This window comes from Melospiza georgiana, chromosome 4, assembly GCF_028018845.1.
Source record: "Melospiza georgiana isolate bMelGeo1 chromosome 4, bMelGeo1.pri, whole genome shotgun sequence".
Classification (NCBI taxonomy): domain Eukaryota; kingdom Metazoa; phylum Chordata; class Aves; order Passeriformes; family Passerellidae; genus Melospiza; species Melospiza georgiana.
In genome coordinates, this window is record NC_080433.1 from 16,489,306 (window position 1) to 16,509,402 (window position 20,097).

Genomic DNA, 20,097 nt, shown 5'->3' on the forward strand with positions numbered 1-20,097 from the left:
GCTAGGTGGTGTCCTGGGAACAGCAGAGTTGGGTCAGGCATTGCATTTGGGAGCAGGGATAGCTTAACTTTAGGTGTTGTGAGAGTTCTTTGCTTCTGCTGAAGGTTTCTGCTTTTGCAATGAGCTCCAAACTGCACGTGGAGTTCTGTGTGTGCTTCTCTGGCTGTCTGGCCCAAGGTGTTAGAGTTAAAATACTTGTACATATTAATATAAGAAATCCATGCTTGTGTACTTTAATAGCAACACTCTAAAATGCGATGGTTCAGCCACCTAATTTGTTAGCCTCCAGCTGTCCTAGCAGTAGAGGTGAAACTTCAGGAGAGAGCTGGATGGGTGGCTGGGTCTGTGAACCATTAGAGCTGTGCCAAGAGCACTATGCTCATTCATGAATCATGATTCCAGAGTCATGAGATGTGCTCATCTAGCCTTGATAACTTAGTAGGCTTCTCTCTGAATTAGCTTGTAGACAGCATCAGGCTGTCATGGGTCTGTTATTTCTGTCATGGATGAGGCTGAAGAGAGCTAATTCCAGACAACCCTGCCATATCTCAAGCAGAAATAGCTATTGTTTTGACTTGTAGTGGTTCTAATCTGCCTACCTCAAAATTACTGCTAAAAGTGGATTTTTATTTTGGATGTCCATTCTGGAGTTGCTGTTGCTCTTCTGATGCAGGGCAGCACAGAAGGGAACCAGTGTTAGCTGTTGAGCTGGAAAAGTGAATTCCGTGGCTGCTTTCCTGGTTGTCCATGGGGCAGCACAGCCAGGCAGAGATGGAGGCAGCTGAGTTGGTTTGCTTTTGAGTCTGAAATACCCAACTCCAGTGCATAAGTATGTGCTGGCTGCAGCAAACCTCTCTTCCTCAGCATATACTGCTCCAGAAATCACCAGCAAATTGTCACTGAGATTTGTAATTCTAATTCCTCTTTTCCTTGCCTTTTAAGCAGTCTCATTTGCAAGTAATGGGCAACTTTCTTTTGGCATGTGTTACCCATTTTTAACTGCTGTTTCTGTTTGACAAACTGAAGCTGCAGAGATTATTTCATCATGAGATAAAAGAATAAAATTTCAGATAAGAGGAACTGAAAGGAGCTGTGCACATTATTCATATCAAACAAATTTGAGTTTTATGGATCTAAATCCATTTAAAATAAAAGTTGGATGTTGCATATATTTGTGGGCAAAGAAAGAAGAAAGGCATAATGAGCAGCATAGATTATTTTTCTCATTTCCTTCTGCTGCTGAGGTAGTTTCTTCTGGTGGAGATGAGCTCTCTGAAATGCAGGCATTTTAGAAGACAGGAAGGAGCTGCTTGCTGTCTCATCTGAACAGCAGTTGCCATCACTTTACACTACAGCAGAAATACCAAAAAGGAGTATGTGGGTCGCAATTTAAGTGGCACTGTGGTTTTCTATAAGGCTGTTTCTGAAGCTGAAGGTATCCAACACATCCCTTCACCAGCACGGCACCTGCAAGGTGCTAGCATCCCTTCAGTGAATTTATCAGAAACTCTGGGTCTCTGGTTTACATTATTTATCCGTGAGGCCATCGTGTTGGATATCCCAAAATACTTCTGAAGTGTGACTGGCACAGGCAAATAAAGCAAACTGGGGGAGTAAACCAAGGAAGGAAAAAAGTAATGGTGGGGAAACAGGTGTTCTTAGTGTTGAGAGAGTTTATCTGAAGGAGGGAAGACACTGCAATATGTTTAAATAAATAAAACCCTTCTGTTTGTTCTACTTAGGTGGCTGAGAAATGATGGATAAGAGTGTCGGCATGGTTCAAGGTTTATATTTAACTTGCAATCTCATTTCTTTTACATGATGTCTGAGGCTCCTCAGGGTTTTTAAAAAGACTCAAAGTCAGGACATGAATTAGAAGAGGAGAATTGTATTGTGGTAACTATGTTGAAACAAGCAGATAAAAGTGTTCCCTGGAAGAAAGTTTCTTGAGTGTGCAAATTATATCTAAAGAGCATTGGTTATGTGTATTTTACTCCTTGTGTGCCGCATATGAATGGTATAGGATGCATTCACTGTGTGGCATGACTGAAATGCAGCAGCTATGCAAGCAGTTCAGAAAGTAAACAGGAATTCTGTATGGGAATGTTATGTACACCAGGGGAATGTAGGCAAGGGGGAGTGCTAATATGTGGGAATGTGATAAATCAAGAAGTGCTGAGATTGGTGTGGTGTACTGCAGAGATTCCAGTAGGTGCACCTGGCACAGGGGAGTTGCCTCTGATGCACTGGAGCAGAGGCTGCAAGGCTCAGCACTTGTGTTTGAGCTTCTGCTGCTCTTTGAAAAATAAAGACTGCATTTTCCTGCCTCTCAATGAGGTGGCTTTTAACTCCATGAGACTGTGTAGGTCTAAAATGTTGCCAGATTTAACATTGACATATTTGGATTTTCTTAATTTCAGATTTTTTCTTTTTTTGTAGGTTTATAAAATTTCCCCCAGATTTGCTTTCTTGGTGACATCTGGTCCCTTTGTTTACACGGCAATAGCTGTCATAAATGTGCTTGTGAACAGCAGTCTTCTTCGTGGGGAGGCCCCCATCATCCTCTCAGTGCACCCTTCTTTCACTGTGCCAGACAACAGATTCCAGGTTCAGACAGGTGAGTTCCTCCTGACACAGAGGGGAAAAGGTGGCTTCCTGTTGATTCACACTTCTTCACTTGCAGTGCAAGGTCGAGTCAAAACCCTCTGTTCTACTGTGATTCTTAATTCTTTTTGTTAATGACATAATTTACAGGTCTGTGGCAGAGAGGTGGTAAATTGTAAATAGTTAAACCCATCACTTCGTGGTTTTTTCAGGACTTTTTTTTGGTACATTGCAAAATAGCTGCGCTCTTTCTCTTCTCAAGGTGAGAAGAGAAGAAAGAAAGCAAATCCATGAAACATTTATTCATAAAATCACAGTGCAGCTACTTTGTAATGCGTATGTCAATTTCAGATTAAATTTATGTTAAGAGCTGCCTTTTTGTGTTGTCATGATGTAGGAGAATTGGTGAGCAGGAGGATTGGTTGCTTGTGTATAGCATGAGCAGGAGGATTGCTTATGTAGTACACAGCTTTCCATGGCTGCTGTATTGCAGCAGTTCATGCAGAGTTTGACTGCTAATAATCATAAGCAAAATGTTATCCATGTAATAGATTTTCAGAGTCAATGTTGTCATTTAAAATCTTCTTTGGGCCCTGTTTGCATGATAAAACTGCTTGCCTGGTTGGTTGGCTGTGTAATAAGGTAGTGACAGGGACTGAGCATACAAGCAGAATTAATAAATGTCAACATGGTACTTTTGTTCAGATACACTTTGTGTGTTGTTGTGCTGTGTTAATAATCGTACGGCAAGACATCACTTCAACTATGCAGGTGTGATGTCTTTTTCCACTGCTTAACATGGTTATATAGATAGACAGGAGGTGTATTTTTTGGGTTTGAACTTTGTATAATGTTGCTGTTAGGATCTGTAAGCTAACTGTAGCATTTCTTTGGGTAAGACTATATGTGGAAATCCACGAATGTGCAAGTTTTTAAGGTCTGTGTGCCTGATCACCTTCCTCTACACTCACTCTTTCTACCTTGTGCTCTTTCGTTCTCTCTTCTGAACTTAAAGATGTCTGTATCTAAATTTAACAGATAGCTCACTAAGTGTTTTGAAAGTATTAGACCAATATTAATGTGCATTAATTGATCCAATATGTAGTCTTTTAGGCAAGCTAAATACTGTATTTCAGGCTACAAGAAAGAGATATTTGTTGCTTTATTTTCTGAAGATTTTCATGGATTGGCTGGGTGCTCAGAATTTCAGTGTGGCCAGTTCAGTGGTCAGGTGAGGTGAAGTTAGCCACATGTATATAGTGAAGGTCTTTTAGTATACAAGAGGAAACAGTCAGTATTTTGTCACTAGTATCTTTCAGAGATCTAATCACTGCTGCAACCAGTCTTAGTGAGTAGACAATTTACTACAGCAACACAAAATGTGTTTTTAATGTATTTTCATCTGGTGTTTCACTGAATGTGTCCTGAGCTTCATGAAAGAGGAAAATGATAGCCTTGTGAATTCTGTTGTTTTGTTCTCTCTCATGGAAGTACTTTGCTGTAGGAATAATTGCCCTTTGCTTTCAGTGCTTCAGTTTGTACCTCGAAACGTGGATATTGGATTCTGCACCTTTAGCCAGCGCATTGAGAGAGGGCTGACAATGGCATTCCTGGAGGTGAACAAGCACCAGGAGTCCTACAACTTCACTGTGCAGGTGAGAGGATGAGCATGGTTTGTGTTTGTCCCTTTTCCCCCCTCACCTTTGCTTGTCCTGAAGAATGATTTAGGTGTTCTCTGGCTGTCACTTGCAGTCTAGGTCATGTAGACCTACGAGGCTTTCTCATGAAGTCAGTTGGGTTTTTCCTCCTAAAAAATAACAAGGCACAACATGTTACAAGCTTTTTAAAAATGATCCAAGGTGATGGTTTATATCCAAAAGCATTATTGAATTATGAGAGGGTTTATAATTTCTCAAATAAAATTGTTCCAGCCCTTACCAGAGTCACTCCGATCATAGTTTCCTGTAAAAGACTAAGGTGTGGTTAAAAAGTTTTTGCTGGAAGAAAGCTTTCAGGTCTCATTGCCGTGCTGGAGACCCTGTTAGGGAATATGGGAGTTACATGACCCTGCCATCATGTGAGCAAACATGCTAGTTGCTTCTGAGGTCTAGAAATATTTACAGTATATGATGTCTGTGACAGCTGCTGCTGGTACTTCACACATGAAAGGTATTGCACATGTGCAGAGCCCTGAATCACAGAGCAGAGCTTAGAGCTCCCTGGGAAGTCAGTAATTCAATTTAATGAGATCAACTCCCTCTTCTGTTTGAATTCTTAAATTTAATCTAACTTTGTTGTAATACCAAACTCAGTAAAAATTTGATAATGTTGTTTAACTGACACTATAAATACCCATCTGTTGTACACTAAAATAAATTCAGGAAGAAAAATGATGAATTTTAGAGTACCTGAAGTACTGTGTAGTACATACAGAAGAGTGCTCAGAACTTCAAACACAGTGTCACTGCATAGACTGAAGACAAACAATTTCTTGGGCTATCAGCTTAGCCAACTTACTTTAAATACTTCTTATTTTTCAGAAGACGTTTATTGACATGAATACAGTTGCTGTGTATATTAGTGTCACAAAAAGGCTTCCAACAAGTGGTGGGTTTGGGTGTGTGTGATGCAGGAGATTTTTACCAAGAGAACATCCATTTTCAGAACTTAATCAATCCCTCTCTTCTGTTCCACGCAGTTTGGCATTCATCTAAGACTTATTTAATACTAGATTTATTTTGCTGTCTGTCTTGCTAGGTGGTTTTTTCTCATTTTTTTCTGGGCTGTAGCTGTCAGATCATTCTAGGTTATGATTGACCTTAAAGGATGACTCTTGGAAGAGCAATTCACATGTAACTTTGCCTCTTCTGAGACTCAGCTGGCTAAACCAATCTGGAGCAGATGTTCCTCTGTCTTGATGTGAATTGCACCCCTCTTCATATAAGAGGAAAAAGAAAAGTCTGTCAAGGAAGGGATGGAATGGCAGTGATTTGATTTTGCTGACCTTGCTTCAATGCTGTCTTTTCAGATACTGAACATAACTCTGAGCAGGCCTGGGGTGGCATTTCGACAGGGCCCTGTGAGCATTGTCTTTGCCATCCGAGACAGGTATGGTTTTCTCAATGGGTCTGAAGTCAGTGAGCAGCTCAGAAACTTGTCCGTGGTGGAATTCAGCTTCTATCTGGGCTTCCCTGTGCAGCAGATTGCTGAACGTGAGTATTTGCTGTCATCCAATACTGCAGAATACTTCTGTCCAGTATTTTCCCTCTGTACAATTTTAAAATAATTTCTTCCATAATGCAGCTTCAAGTGCCTAACTTGAATCATGAGTTCTGCAGGGCAATCTGTGCCTCTTTCTGCTCACAGTTTGGTGTTACAGCATCTTGCTGCTTTTGTCATCATACTTTCCTTTTGTGCTGGGTCAGTTGTGTTTAACCTAGCTTCGTCAGTTCATTGGTCTTAGTCCAGATCTAAAAATAAGAAAATCACTTAGATCAGTATTGCTGTGAAGTGCAGTGCAAGGTGTGTCTCTATGCTTATGTCTAGAGTGACCTTTTCTTATTCTCAGGAAGGTTCAGTGCTTTCAGCTGCTCATAACCATGTCTCTGACTTCTAGAAACTCCTGGGACACTGGCTCCATAAGTTGATATTTGCCCAAATAGTCTGAATTAATTTGTCTATGTAGTCTGTTAAGTTTTAAGGTATTACCTTTCTCACTTTTTATGTACATTTGCATGGCAACTCTTTTTTTTTCCAGACCACCATCATTCTAAACACAGATCAGTGGGAACTGCCTGCATAACAGAGCTTGCTTGACACTTGGCCTTGACAACTTATGTTAGATTTTAGATTTTTCAGATGACTCAGGAACATAAGCAAGATCATGGGAGAATAGTACTTGCCTTTCCTGCTGGTGGGTGTCACTGACTCAGCCCATTAGTTCCCCATTTCTCCTATCTCACCATGCTTTTTGATTTTTTGAGTTATTTCTGTGAGCTGTAGAGATGCATAACATCTGTCACAGTGAGTTTTACAATATAGTTAAACATTTTGTGGAAAATCAGGTCTAATTGTAGCTGGTGTTCTTTATGCAGCTGTCTATGTCAGTAAAAATATTGCAAAGAGAGTCAACAGAAAAGTTGCTCTCCTTAGCAGCTTTCAGTCTAGGTAAGATGATTGCGCAGGATACTTCCCCATTTAATGGATGCACTCTAAACTTACTAATTTTTTGAAGCTTTTGATTTCATGTTTTCAGCATTTTTGATCCCTCTACTCCCATAATCAATTAAAAGATGTATAAGGTTGTTGTTAGTGGAGCCAGGACCAAGTCTTGAGAATCCTGTCCATAGATGACCAGCATTTTTTTTATCTTGGAAGCCCCAGAACATCTCACATTGTGGGCTATGGTCTTTATTGCTCACTGAATGCAAATGAAATGTTGCTCTTGCCTTGATTGCTTGAAAGACACCTCTCTTTACTCTGTGTCCTCTCTTGTATGCATTTGAGCTTGAATTTAGGTAGCTTTTAGTCTCTGGTAATATTTTTGGTGTTGAGGGATGCTTTTTCCCTGGGATGTAAGAGCCTACATTGGCTCTTACAGCTTTTAGTCTTGTCCACATATTCTGAAATTATATTTGTAGTGCATTTGCAGGTTACCCCTTGCTGAGAATCCATCTTCTGGATTGTGCAATGGAGCTACAGTGCAATTAAGTGATAACAGAATTTCTACCAAGGCTGGTGTAGCTTGAAAGAGAGGCTGGTCATAGGGGGAAGACATTCCTGTTCAAGATGAATGTACATGGTTCTCCTTGGGCTTGGAACTAGATGACCTCTAAGGTCCCTTCCAAACCAAACAATTCTGTGATTCTGTTTTCCTTTCCTGATGGTACTTAGGAAATTTGAAATTGCTTTAGTATTTGTGTGAGGAGCTGTCCCTGTGTTTGTGACCTGCATGTGTACAGTGCCTGGTCAGTGGGGATGATGCCAGTGCCAGTGGAGCCCTGTGGTCACTCACATGCCAATTACAAAGCAAAGTGAAGTAGGATGACTGGACAGCCCAAGATTTTTAGGAACTATGAGATCTTCCCAAAGATTGCAATGTAGAAAACATGAGGATTTGGTGGATAAGGTGTCCTAAATTAAGGAATATCTTGTCAGCAATTTGACTTTCTTGCTGTTAGAGGAGCTCACATTTAGTATAGATTGAGCCCATTGTAGGACAGCGCATTTGGGTTTGAAATGGTCTAGTTTGGTCTCAGTAGTGCTTTAATTTTGGAATACTAGCTCTGGTGCTATTTGGTAAGTTGGCAAAGTGGGAACACAGTTCCTCAGATTACTAGAGCTGTGGGTCCTTCTGTCAGCAAGCACAGAAATTATGAATGTAGTTCAGACTCTTTTATCAGTGAGACAACCACAGCCAGTTATTTTTAGCTGTTCCTACAGTTTTTTACACTGCTGCTGTGACTGGATTTTAAACCTAAGGCTTTTAGATCTTCAGATTCAGAGCCAAAAATCCTGTCCCAAGGCTCGGCGGCATTGGGCAGATCCTTCCTGAAACATCTTATTCAAGAGACTGTTGAGGGTGACCAACAGCCAGATCCTCAAAGCTGCTTTAGCAGGGAGATGCCTAAATGTTTTTGTTTTCTAGGCCCTGAACTCTACAGAGCAGCTGTAGCAGGGAAGGTGTTACAACACCTTAGATTGATATAGCTGCTTTGGTCTGTGCTGATTAATATTCAAACCTTTGCTTTCAGTGTGATTTTTTTTTCTAGGAATGTTGGATATTTACATGTAAACCATCTATATATGTTAGTGTTCATATGTAAATATAAAATGTTCCATGCCATACTGTTCTGTGCCATTTGTGCCTTAGTTTATCAGGCATGCTAACAATTCATACTCTTGGTGTGACTTTTCTTTTTCCATTGAGGACTCTATGCATGATCTTGTAAGTTTTGTAGCTGCATCTGAAGAAATTATTTGTGGTTGAGCTGAGTGCCAGGGCCCAGCCCCCAACCTTGGGGGTTGAAGTTGGTCATACCCAAGAAAAGCTACTTGTGCATCTCTACATTATTAAGTGAGACCATGACATTAATATCCCAAATATGAGCCTTGTTCCAAAGAGAGTATTTGCTCCTTGCCACTTGTTCATTTTGCATTGCCTTTCACAAACTGTCCTTTCATGGTTTTTATTCACATAAATAATATGTCCTGTTTATAGTTTTAACTCTGTGGTTTGTCCCTTCCCATTGTTAGCACCAGGAATTCTTAGTCAGTTTTTTCCCCACTCACATAGAGTCAGAATTAGGAGTGAAAGTTGTTTTGCAGATGTGGACTGTTCTTTGCAGGAATAGGGCTGTGAAAATGGCAAAACCTGGAAACTTCCAGACTTCTTTCTTTCCTCACAAGACTTCTAGGTGACTTGAGCAATGTGTTTCTATTCAAATGTCCAGTTTACACCTTTCTTATGCTTATTTTTCATTGTCCACCTCACAGCTCATGTTTCAGATTGAAAATTGCTTAGATGGTCATGACAGAAAGAAAACCAAGTCAAATCACAGGGTTTGGATGCTAGTTCATTAAAAATAACAGGAAACTATATATTTAGTATCTCTTTATGGCTAGCAGATTTCTTGGTGGACAAGTAAAGGCTAGCTGTGGAGTAGATGGCAATATTTGCCTTCATGAACTTACCCTGAATAAAGCTCTTTGTTTTTCTTAGGACTTCAAGTCCTATGAGAGTAGAGAGAGTTGCCTTGGGACTTGATAATTTTTAGTTGTAAGTAGCACTTTGATGCATATTATGGCTGTCTTGGAGATGTTGCAAGGCCAATAGGATAAATATAAAATTGTATGATATGGTCCAAGGACTGCAAAATATTTGGCAATTTTTTCTGGGTGGATTTTGGATCAGGTTTTAAACAGACACAGTGTGTTGCTATTGCCCACACCCCAGTATCTGCATGGAATCTTATTTTTCATTTAATGCCCTCTCATTTCAAATACTGCATTCCCTCCACGCTTTCTGCTGCAGTTCTCCGTTGATCAGAAATAAGAACGATCAGCATGACACCAGATCTGTCCTGCATGGTCCCACACATCTGTAAGAGAGAGAGATCCTAACAACATCTGGCAATGGCCACACTGCCTAAGTGGTGTGCCTTAGACTGCTCTTAGTAGGTCTCTGGTGAGCAGGTGACCCTTTCCCTTTTCATTCAGCCCCAAATTGATGCTGTTACACGGTATGGTGCTCCAGGGCTCCCTGTTAGCATCTTCTAATGATGCCAGCATCTACTTCATTAATGCAGCCAGAGTCATTAGCAGACCAGCTGCAATCTAGCTAATAATTGCATTTTGTCTATCCAGCTTCCCCCTCAGAATAACAATCAGTCAGTGCTGTTTGTAATTGTTAGTTCCAGAGGACATCAGAACTCTTGTAAATTTGATCTTACTGCGGTGCTGAGACTCCAGATGAGCCCAAGGTCTGTGTGTCAGTGAGACACTACAGTGACCTGTGGTATAAGAATTGGAACCTGGATTGGCTGACTTCTGACAGTTTTCAGCATTCTTTGTCAGGTTTTAGAACCTAGTCTTAGCTGGCAATGATCACAGCAGCACATCTTCCTTTTCAATGTCAAGATTTTCTGCTCACGTTGGTTTATTTTTAAGTTGCATTAATTCCATGGAAAGTTTAAATGAATAGTCACCCAGCAATTTGCATGAATTAAATAATTTTCAAGTACTAATTAGAAAAAGTGTGAAGAGCACAGTAAGTATTGAAGTGAAACACGATTTTGGGTAAAAGAAGAAAAAACTCAAAATTGCTAGGAGTTCAAAGCATTATGGTCACTGGAAGGTTTTTGATTTCCTTATCGTGCTCTTTCCATGCATTGGAAAACAACAGAATCAGTTTTCAGTTCAGTTTATGCTTTTTTTGTTCAGCTTCCATCTCTAAATTGAAGTAAACAATTGCATGACTAGAGTAAATAGAATTTCAATCTAAAAGCTACAATCAGAAGAATCGAGTAGCAGGATGCCAGAAATAAATGGGTGTGTTTAAATGGACTCTGAGGTGCTTTTTGCTTGTCTGAGTGTTTTGGAAATTTAATGCATTGTGATCACTTGCATAGAGGGCCAGTGTTTCCTGTTCAGAAAAGAAGGACCATGTTCCAACACCCTTCTGAATAGTAAGTCACAGAGTACCAGCCAGGTGGTCATCTTGAAGCTAGTGGTGCTATTGCTGAAATAAAGGTGGAATAACCAAATTTTCTTTAATTTTTTTCTTCCAATACGAGTTAGTTATAAATCTGTGGAAATAAAAGGTAAAATGTAACTAATGATTCTTTTACTTTTACCTTAACAAAAAAAATTCCTAAGCTTTTTAATGGGCAAAAGAATCAGATTTTTGGTACACTAACAGAGAACGGCTTGTCTACAAATTCTTGCATCATTAAATTAGAAAAACTTCAATTTTCTACTTCCCTGAAATGTGGAGTAGTGGCAAACTAGTCCACAACTGTGGACATCTTTATTCTAAATTGATCCAGCATGGGCCAGGTCATTTAATTGTTATGTGCTGCGTTCTTTCTGTTCATGAAATGGTTTAAAAATTAACCTTTGTATAATGCTTAGCAAGCTGCATCTGGATTAAATATTTTGAGAAAGTTAAGACCATTCCTTTTCCTTATTGCCATAGTGAAGTTTAAGACTTCCCTTGAGGAAACTGTTGGCCCAGCCCCCATCTTCACTTCTTTCCCAACATGTCTTTACTGCTCTCCAGTGGAAACCTTGGGAAAAATCTTATCTATACTGAAGTCAGTAGAAATAGACTGTTTTCCTTACTGGGGCAAGGATTTCCCTCTAAAGCAGAGCTTTTTTTTTTTTTTTTTTTTTTTTGAAAAATTGAGAAATTAGGAAAACTTGGAGCCACCAAGCCAAGGAGAAAAGCCATGAGGTTTGTCTAGAGCAGTGTTTCTACATGTGGGTATTTGTGGGTTTTGTAAATAGAACTGCACAAGTCTGGAGCACAAATCATACATGTTTAGTTCTCTGCTTTACATTTATTGCTTCGTTGTAGTTTCTGCCTCAGAGAAGGTCTTATTTTCATCCTGAGACACTCAAGAGTTGCCTCACTGCCCTTTGAGTGAGTCTGATCCTGCAGCTAGCTCAGTGAGAGTCACAGCTCAGGCAGTGAGCTTTTAAATTCCTGGGAGCAATGACCCCGGTGCAGCAGCTTGGAGTCTTTCACGTAATAAATCTGACTGTTTCACTTAGCTTCTTTTTGTTAGAGACAAACTCAGCAGTGTACATTGGGAGCACTTCCCTTGCCATTGTGTCTGCATTGCCTCGGGAGCAGAAATGCATCTGTGTAAATAAGATGCTTGCTGACAGTATAAATTATGTAGTGGCTTCTGGTTTTGTGTATGTTGTTTAGAAAACTGTTCTTAAGGATGTTTTTCTTCCATTCTGTTTTTTCTTCAGCCTTTCATTATCCTAAGCTTAATGTGTCCCAGTTGATGAAATCGTCCTGGGTGAGAACAGGTATGTATGGTCTCTGTGAGTAAGTAAAAGTGCAATTAGTTTTGGTAGTGGGATAACTAGCCTGCATAAATATCAATAGCTTAGGGGTGCTGCATTTTTATGAGGTAATAACATGTCTGAGCTGAATAAATTCTAAAACCAAAGGCCCAGTGACCTGGAATATTTGGGAAATATAAATCCCTGGTCTAGAATTAACTACTGAAATTCCTTGATAATGCACACAAAGCACTTTTTGTCTATAAGGCAGTTCATTCTTAGTGAAACAGCTCAGACTGTCAGGCATAAAGTATCTACTGTGCATGTTGTCAATGTGCCACATTGATTTTTAGGTGCCTATTTTAAGTGAAAATTAAAATTGTATTTGTGTGACACTTTCTACCAAAACATGCCCAGAATAGAGTGAAAATAGATGAATTCTGAGTACCTGAAAGAGTTTCATCACATTTCGTTGATCTCTTCTGATTCGTTCACAGAAGATCCCTCCCACCAAAGTCTTCTGAGTGTTTTATTCTGTAATTTACAGATGTGCTTGAGCTGTCACATTTAGGTGCTCAGAGGCTGTTGAGGTTGCCTTCCTGCTGTAGGTCTTACCTGTGTTTTTAAGCCTGACTGGTGAGGAGGCTTTGCCTTCCAAACGTGTTCTCAGGGTGCAGGTGCCCCACTGGATGCTCTCTTGTATTCCTACAACTTTTATACCTCTAGTTCACCTGTTGTATAGACTTGCTCTTTTTTCCAGGTTTCCCTGTCTCCTCCCACCAGTCACCACTTCACTCTTTAAGCAGGAGAGCAAATTGCACCTCAATTTGCCCACATGGTTTGTTTCAGAGAAGAAAGATTTAGAATTTCAGATAATGCTCAGTGATGTGGGAGAATCTCCTGTGTGTGCCTCATAACCAGTGGGCATCCTTCCTCAGAGATTTGTGTTGGCTTTTTTGGCTCCACCTGCTCCCTCTCTTGCTCACCCTTAGGTTTGTCCATTGCTGCTGAAAATTCCCTTAGCCCCTGCAGTAAAAAATGGGTTCTTCCAGCTTTGAAATCACATTCCCTTGGGTTTTGATAAACTTCTGCCTGTAAGATTTTGAAAGCCAATTGCAGCAACTTTTTTTTTTTTCCTGCAGAGGAGTTTTTTGTAGTCTCAGTTCTTGCAGGATTCTGGGAAGAGCTGGTAGACTTTGGCTGAGTCATTGCTTTCAGTCAGTGTTTTGTATTTTAAGGGTAATGAATCATGACATGGGAAAATGATAGAATCCATGCATGTAAAGATTTTTTAATATCAAATTACCCAGATATATGTGCATGTATCCCACTAGTCATAAAAAGCTGGGATATACTCTCCCTCTGTTGTAGAATACAATTCATGCTATTAAACATAATTTATTGATACTGAAATCCAATACACAGGCAAGAACAGTTTTCTGCTTGGTGTATATAACAGCCTTAGGTCACTGTCTGTTTTGCTATTTAATTCTGAGTTACTTAGTCTGTGATTGAATTTAGAAGACAGATACTGTTGATCTCAGTGACAAATCATGAAAATGTTTCCTTTTTCTGATATCTGCAGTGAAAGCTTCAAATTGAAAACATGTCTTTAATAGATTTGGTTTAAAAATTTAAAAAAAATTAAAATTATATTTAATTGATTTTATCCAACTGGTGGCTTTTTATTAACCTCTAGACTTAATAAATGTGGAAACACAGAAAAAGCGGATTTTTAAAAATACCTGTATTTTTAGTGGAGGAGAATTAAAACTGAATTTATTTGATGCAGTCAGCAGTGAGCTGGTTTGCTGTCCTGGAGGGTTGTTCAGTTGGATCATTTGAATGATTACTGCTCCATTCACTCCACATTTCTCCAACTGGATGCCATCTTGCTAGTAACAGTCCACCCTTTTTTTCATCTTCCTTCAGGGATTTCTCTCAGCATTGGCTGCCCCAGTGACCCAGGGTACCTGGTTGCCAAGTGAGCAGAGCTGCAAACCATTTTTTTATGCTGTGATTGTCATACTTGTTAATCTTATCTGGGCAAGTTGCACTTGAATACACAGCTTCATTCCTATGCTGGTGTTCTACTTTTTCTCCAGGACTCTGAACCCTTGCCCTCCCCAGCTCCAACTGGGTACACAAGTGTTGGTACATCTCCAACACAACACTTTTGACTGCAATTAATTGAAGGAGACTATTTAGACTAAGTTTTCTCTTTTAGTAGTTTTTAAAAATTCATTGGATGCTCATGATTTTATGCATTTTTAGAATTGAAATAGTTTCCTTATTATCCTGGGTCTGTCTAGCCTGGTTAAAGTTCAAAAAAAATCTTCTGGCTGAATTTTTTTCCCCCCCAAATTACTTATTTTGGGGGAAAAAAATTCACTCCACATTTCTCTAACTGGATGCCATCTTGCTAGTAAAAGTCCATGCTTTTTTCCTCTTCCTTCAGGGATTCCTCTCAGCATTAGCTGCCCAGGGTACCCTTGCCCTCCCCAGCTCCAAGCTGGCACACAAGTGTTGGTACATCTCCAGCACAACACTTTTGACTGCAATTAGTTGAAACAGACGATTCTAAGTTTTTTCTCTTTTAGCAGTTTTTAAAAATTCATTGGATGCTCATGATTTTATGCATTTTTAGAATTGAAATAGTCTCCTAATTATCCTGGGTTGGTTAAGGTTCCAGAGAAATCCTCTGCCTGAATTTTTTTTCCCCCAAATTATTTATTTTGACTTTTTCCTACTAAACGTCTCCCTTTTCCAGCAAGTAACCTCCACCTGAACAGGTCAGAATTCCCATTTAAATACAGGCGCTCTCGGATTATTCCTGAGCTGTCCCAGGGCGACTCAGAGCTTGCAATTGAAGTTATGGAGAAGAAGCTGAGAAGTTTTACTAATGAATGTGCTTTCTTGGGCTGTTTTCTGTGCCGTGCAGTTCTCCTGGGTGTGGTTGACCAGCGGGTTCAGGAGGAAGTGTTCCGGGCTGAGATGGAGCGCAAACTCGCTCACCTCTTCAACGAGGCTTTGCTCAGAGGCAGGATCTGGAGACGGGCCAGCTTTGCAGGCACCAACATTGTGCAGGTACTAAGAGGGTGAAAAATAAAGCATAATAAATTATTGGATCATTTAACATGAGTGTTAACAAAGCTTTCAGGTTTTGAGTTGAGAAATGTAACTCAAAAGCGTGCGTCACCTTTAGCTAGTTGGTGATACTTGTGTTTTGCACCTAAAATATGGGTCTTCTTTCAAGCACTTTTAAGCTAAACATAACAAATGCAAATAACTGATTACTAAAAACTTTTGATGGCTTCATAGAAACAACAGTGAAAATTGTTTTACCAACGTCTTATTTTAAAAATGTTCTATCTTGTTTGGCTTTCATGATGTGCCTAGCAAAAGGAGACAGGATGATCATCTGAAAAACATTTATCTCCTGGGACAGCTACTTCACAGCTCTCTGATGTTTTGGCAGTGGTGTTGAAATACAAAATAGAGTTGTGTGGCTTGGTGCAGCAGTAGAGTAGCACATTCTACCCCTTAACTTCTTACTTGTCACAGTACTCATGGTCACAGGATTGGATTTCAGGTAAAAATGATTATTCATACCAAATTTTGCACACATAGCAACTTCTGTTATCTGAATTCCAGTGCTGCTTTAGAGTTTTAGAGTCACAGGTGGATTTATTCACATTAAGTCCAAGAAGACTTTGCTATTTAATTTAAAGTTTTAAATTCTGATGTGTTCTTTCTAGTCAGTTCAACAGTCTGAAAGCCAAAGTACTTTTTTAATGGCTCATCTTCTTAAAAATTACCATTTCCAGCTAATTCATTGACAGTTGGTTTACCTCCCAGATGCCCTTTTTGCATTTCAGACCTATTGTCTTTATTTAATTTAATCCTATGTTTTTTGCTACCACTTAAATTTCCAGATGTTGGGATATTTTTACTTCTGCTTTCCTGTCTCAGAAACATCTGTTTCAGTAATAGAGATTTTATTTTATTTTTCTTCTGTACAGCTTTGAATTGCTGCTAATAGGTGTCTGCTTCAAATCTCCTATTCCCAGCACTTCTTATTGCACTTTGTTCATTATGCCTTTGTCCTCTTTTTGCATATAAATTAAACAAATATTCCTTATGTTTCTAGTGAAGATACCACAGCCTATAAAACGTGTATGTTTAGATTACAGTTTTATGACTTTGCACAATAAAGCTCAGGTAGTTTATTTTTTCTCATGCACAAAATTATGGGCACATCCTTTTTAGATAAGGAGTGGTATTTTGGAAAGTGAAAATACAGCATTTTTTTCTTTTGACTTTGTGTTATGTACTGGGACATAAGATGAGGTCTGCAGCTCGTGTTGCAGACAGCAATGCTGCTCATTTATGCCACTTAATTAGTGCAAAGAGCCTGCCAACTGCTGGCTTTGGGCAGAGGAGGGTTCTGTTCATTACAGTCAGCACATCTTACCATCACAGGGCTTCTCCAGGTGCTCCCAGCCCACCCTTCCAGGTAGGGTTAGAGCTGAACAAAGGAGATGGGGACGGAGAGAGGTTGAAGAGAAACCTTGCAGTGAAGTGTGTGTGCTGGGTGTGCTCACAACAGCAGGTACCTGCAGGTGCCACAGCTCCTTGGTACTGCCTTGGCAGGATGTTCAGGCAGGTAAGACAGCCTGAAAGGCTGTGGTGTGCAGCTGCAGTGATGGTGAGCTCCAGACTGAAGGATAGTTCCTTTCCAGGATGTTCCCCTGTTAGCTGAGGATCTTGTCCATAGATATCTGCCATAAACCTTTTACTGCTGTTGATTCTGTTCCTCTTAGCCAAGTTTATAAGCTGTGTTTGTATCTTCTGGGAGAGCTAATATTTCTTGTGCTCTACATTCACATTTTCCCATACATATTTCTTGCACACAATTCAGTGACTGCTATGATAGTGGAGCACAAAGAAGTGAAAATAAAAAAAAAAACAAACTGCCAGCACCAAAAGTGTTGCACAGTTTTAACAGAACATGTTTATATATCCATTAAAGACTGGACTCACATTTCACTTGCCTTGTGACCCTCCAGACTGGAGTTTTTCCTGAGGTGAAATGTATTTATAGTGTATTGAAATGTGACATTTCTAAGCTCTGTGGAAAATCAAGACTGCAGGTCAAGAGGTGAAGCAATTATTTGTGAATGTTACTGCAGGCATATTAGTTTCCTTTCACGTGCTCAGGAAATAGAAGTGATACCTTTTGAGGTTTAGATTTCATTTCTGAAGGCATGTGTTAGTGCCTAAGAATGTGAAAAATGATGCTTTAAGCCTGGGCACACTGAAGAAGAGCTTTGGAGGGTACCCAAATAGCAGGCTTTCCCCTCCTGTTTCACTGTCTGTGCTGTTAACAGGTGGCACTCCATGATAAAAAAGAAAAAAGTCTGTAACCATTGTGTACAAAAACGCCTCTGAAGCCTCACACCTGGTTTTTGTACTTCTGATAGTTCCACTGATTTTTGTGTGACATTATATTAATGTTTCACAGAGTAGGTCTTACATATTTTCAATGTGCATCTTCTGTTGCTGCAAATTTGAAGGCACGTGCTTACTGTGGCTTGCATTGCATCTGCAGAGACCTGTGCCATATTTATATTTTAATATCTACAATATGTATTTTATGATATTATAGTTTACTGAAATAATTCTCATTACATTTTTTAGGAATTAGAGGGCTTAATTGTAGTTTAAAAACACAGCAGCAGGTAATAAAAAACAATTAATTTTCTTTTATTTCAACATGCTTGGTCCTTTGAACCTAATAGAAAGTGAAAAGCTGATCCTAGTAAATTTAACAAAGAGGAATGTTCTGATTTAAAGAACATGCTAGGCAGCATTTTATTTGCAGTGTGTGTGAGGAGTAGCAGCTTATGAGAGAATGCAGTGACTGAATTGAGCTTTTCATTAAGGCAAAAATTCATTCTCGTGTTTTTCTGCTGACAGCTTGTGTGTCTCTCCTGGCTGAGGAAAGCCTGTCTTGCTGTGAGTTTTTAGGTTTATAAATAAAGTCTTACTGTGAGTTTTTAGGTTGATAAGTGAAGCCTTTGGGCACTGCTGCTGCTTCACCTTTTCCTCTTAGGCTTTTGGCCCCTCCAGCAGCCGGCCCAGGCAGCAACTGACCCCTCTTGTCAGGTTGCTCACAGCCTGCTTGTACCTCTGTGTGCTGACCACAGTACAGCTTGAATTAAGTGCCCAGACACTAAAACCCTACTCTTAATAAGACAGAAAGAGGATCTTTTTTGTTTATTTTTTTCTCAGTATGATGAAGGAAGGAAAGAAAGGGAAATAATCCTCCTGCAGGAGCACTGGAGGTTGTATGTGCATATCTGCTTGTTTCACAGTGGTGCTCAGCCTTCCAGACCCTGAAACAGCTCACCAGGACTTCCTTGCTCCTTCCTGGATTCCTGACCAGGACATCCCTCTGACTGCTCAGGACTCTGAGAATGCCTTGGAAGCTTCCCCACACTTGTATTTCCGTGCCTGAAATTACCAACTAGATTTTGTTACCAAGGCAACTCTGTTCACTGACCTATGATAGTCACTTGAAAACAATTTTTAAATTAAATTTACTGACACCTGAACACAGTTAAGCCTTTCCTCTGTGGAGGTTAAATGCACATCTAGTATCAACAAAGATGGTATCATTTATGTACACAGGAGTTGAATTAGTCTTTTCTTTTTTTTTTCCCCCCACCAACATTCTGCCTCCTGCATTTAAAATTCTTCTATCTCTTCTCTCCCTATGTCATCTCTCACTGCCAAAGTATAAATGTGAAGTGCTTAAGTGCTTCCTTACATATGAGCTGCTTTGCTGGATGCCTGGCAAATACTGTTTGTCTCTGCTTGCATTCTTATCATTCTCAAGGACAGAGACTAAAGCAGTCTGAAGCTGCACAAAGAGTGTAATTTGGAACCATGTGTCACAAAACTTAGAATCCAGAAACTCTGTAACAGGCACAGTGACTGTGTGCCTCAAAATCATTAGCAGATTTAAAAGAGTTCAGGCCCAGTGTGCCATTTCCTGTGTTTCAGCAAACTCAGAGGCTAGTTGCAAAAATCAATAAGTAAAACTTAGATGAAAACTGAGGTACTGCTATTGTCACAGGTACTGGGTTTATGTACAAATTTAATTGTCTTGTATCTGCTTCCAGACTACCCTGCTAGTCACCAGCTTTCCCAGACTAGAAATACATAATCATCTCCCCATGGTTTTGAAATTTTGTCTGCAGCTTCTCTCTATGAAGCTTCTCTCTTTGTATGGTGTGAGCAGTCATAAAATATTGTATATTCAGAAGAAATTATTTCAGATAAAATTTACCTTAAAATAGTGACCTTAGTTTATCAACCCTATCCTGCACCTCCACTGAACTTTTTTGTGCTTGTTCCCCTGTTCTCTGTACTGTGCTGAAATACCTCCAGCTACTTCTTCCTGTCTCCACTCTCCCTGTTCTCACTCATCCCTGTTCCTCAGCATAGGGAGCCAAGTGCTGTTGTTTAATTCTGTGTTAAAATTTGTCCAGTTTCCATTGCAACTTGCATGAAATCTTGTCCTTCTAACCCTCTGCCTTTTCTAAAGGCAGCTGTGGAGAAGTTCCTTTGTTAACCCACACAGGCAGCTTGGTTACCATGATGTGTGCAATACACATAGTTACACTCCTTGGATTCTTCACAGACTGTAAAATATATGACAGCTCAGTTAAAGAATTTTCTCATTTTCTGTGATTCTCTGACTATGCACAGAGGAGCTTCATAAAATTAAATCAAAGAACCCATTGATTTTCAGTCCCACATGGCCTTTCAGCTCCCTCACCCTCCATGTGAGTTAGGTGCTGCTTGGGAAGGTTTCATCTGTGCTGGGAGCAGATACCAGTCTGTGTACTCTGCTGCTCTGTGTACTGAGACCAAGCTGTGGCAACCCCCCTGAAGCAGATGTAATATAAC

The 20,097-nt window shown here is 39.9% G+C and overlaps 1 protein-coding gene across 3 annotated transcripts in view; it reads left to right on the top strand.

Moving 5' to 3' along the window:
- Nucleotides 1-20,097, top strand: part of KIAA1549 (KIAA1549 ortholog) — a 142,009-nt gene that overhangs the window by 76,007 nt on the left and 45,905 nt on the right. For all 3 annotated transcript variants that reach the window (XM_058021879.1, XM_058021878.1, XM_058021880.1), the window contains exons 4-8: nt 2,440-2,617; nt 4,132-4,259; nt 5,633-5,816; nt 12,085-12,144; nt 15,062-15,207. In XM_058021879.1, the coding sequence (XP_057877862.1) occupies nt 2,440-2,617; nt 4,132-4,259; nt 5,633-5,816; nt 12,085-12,144; nt 15,062-15,207 (696 nt within the window). The remainder of the gene's footprint in view (nt 1-2,439; nt 2,618-4,131; nt 4,260-5,632; nt 5,817-12,084; nt 12,145-15,061; nt 15,208-20,097) is intronic.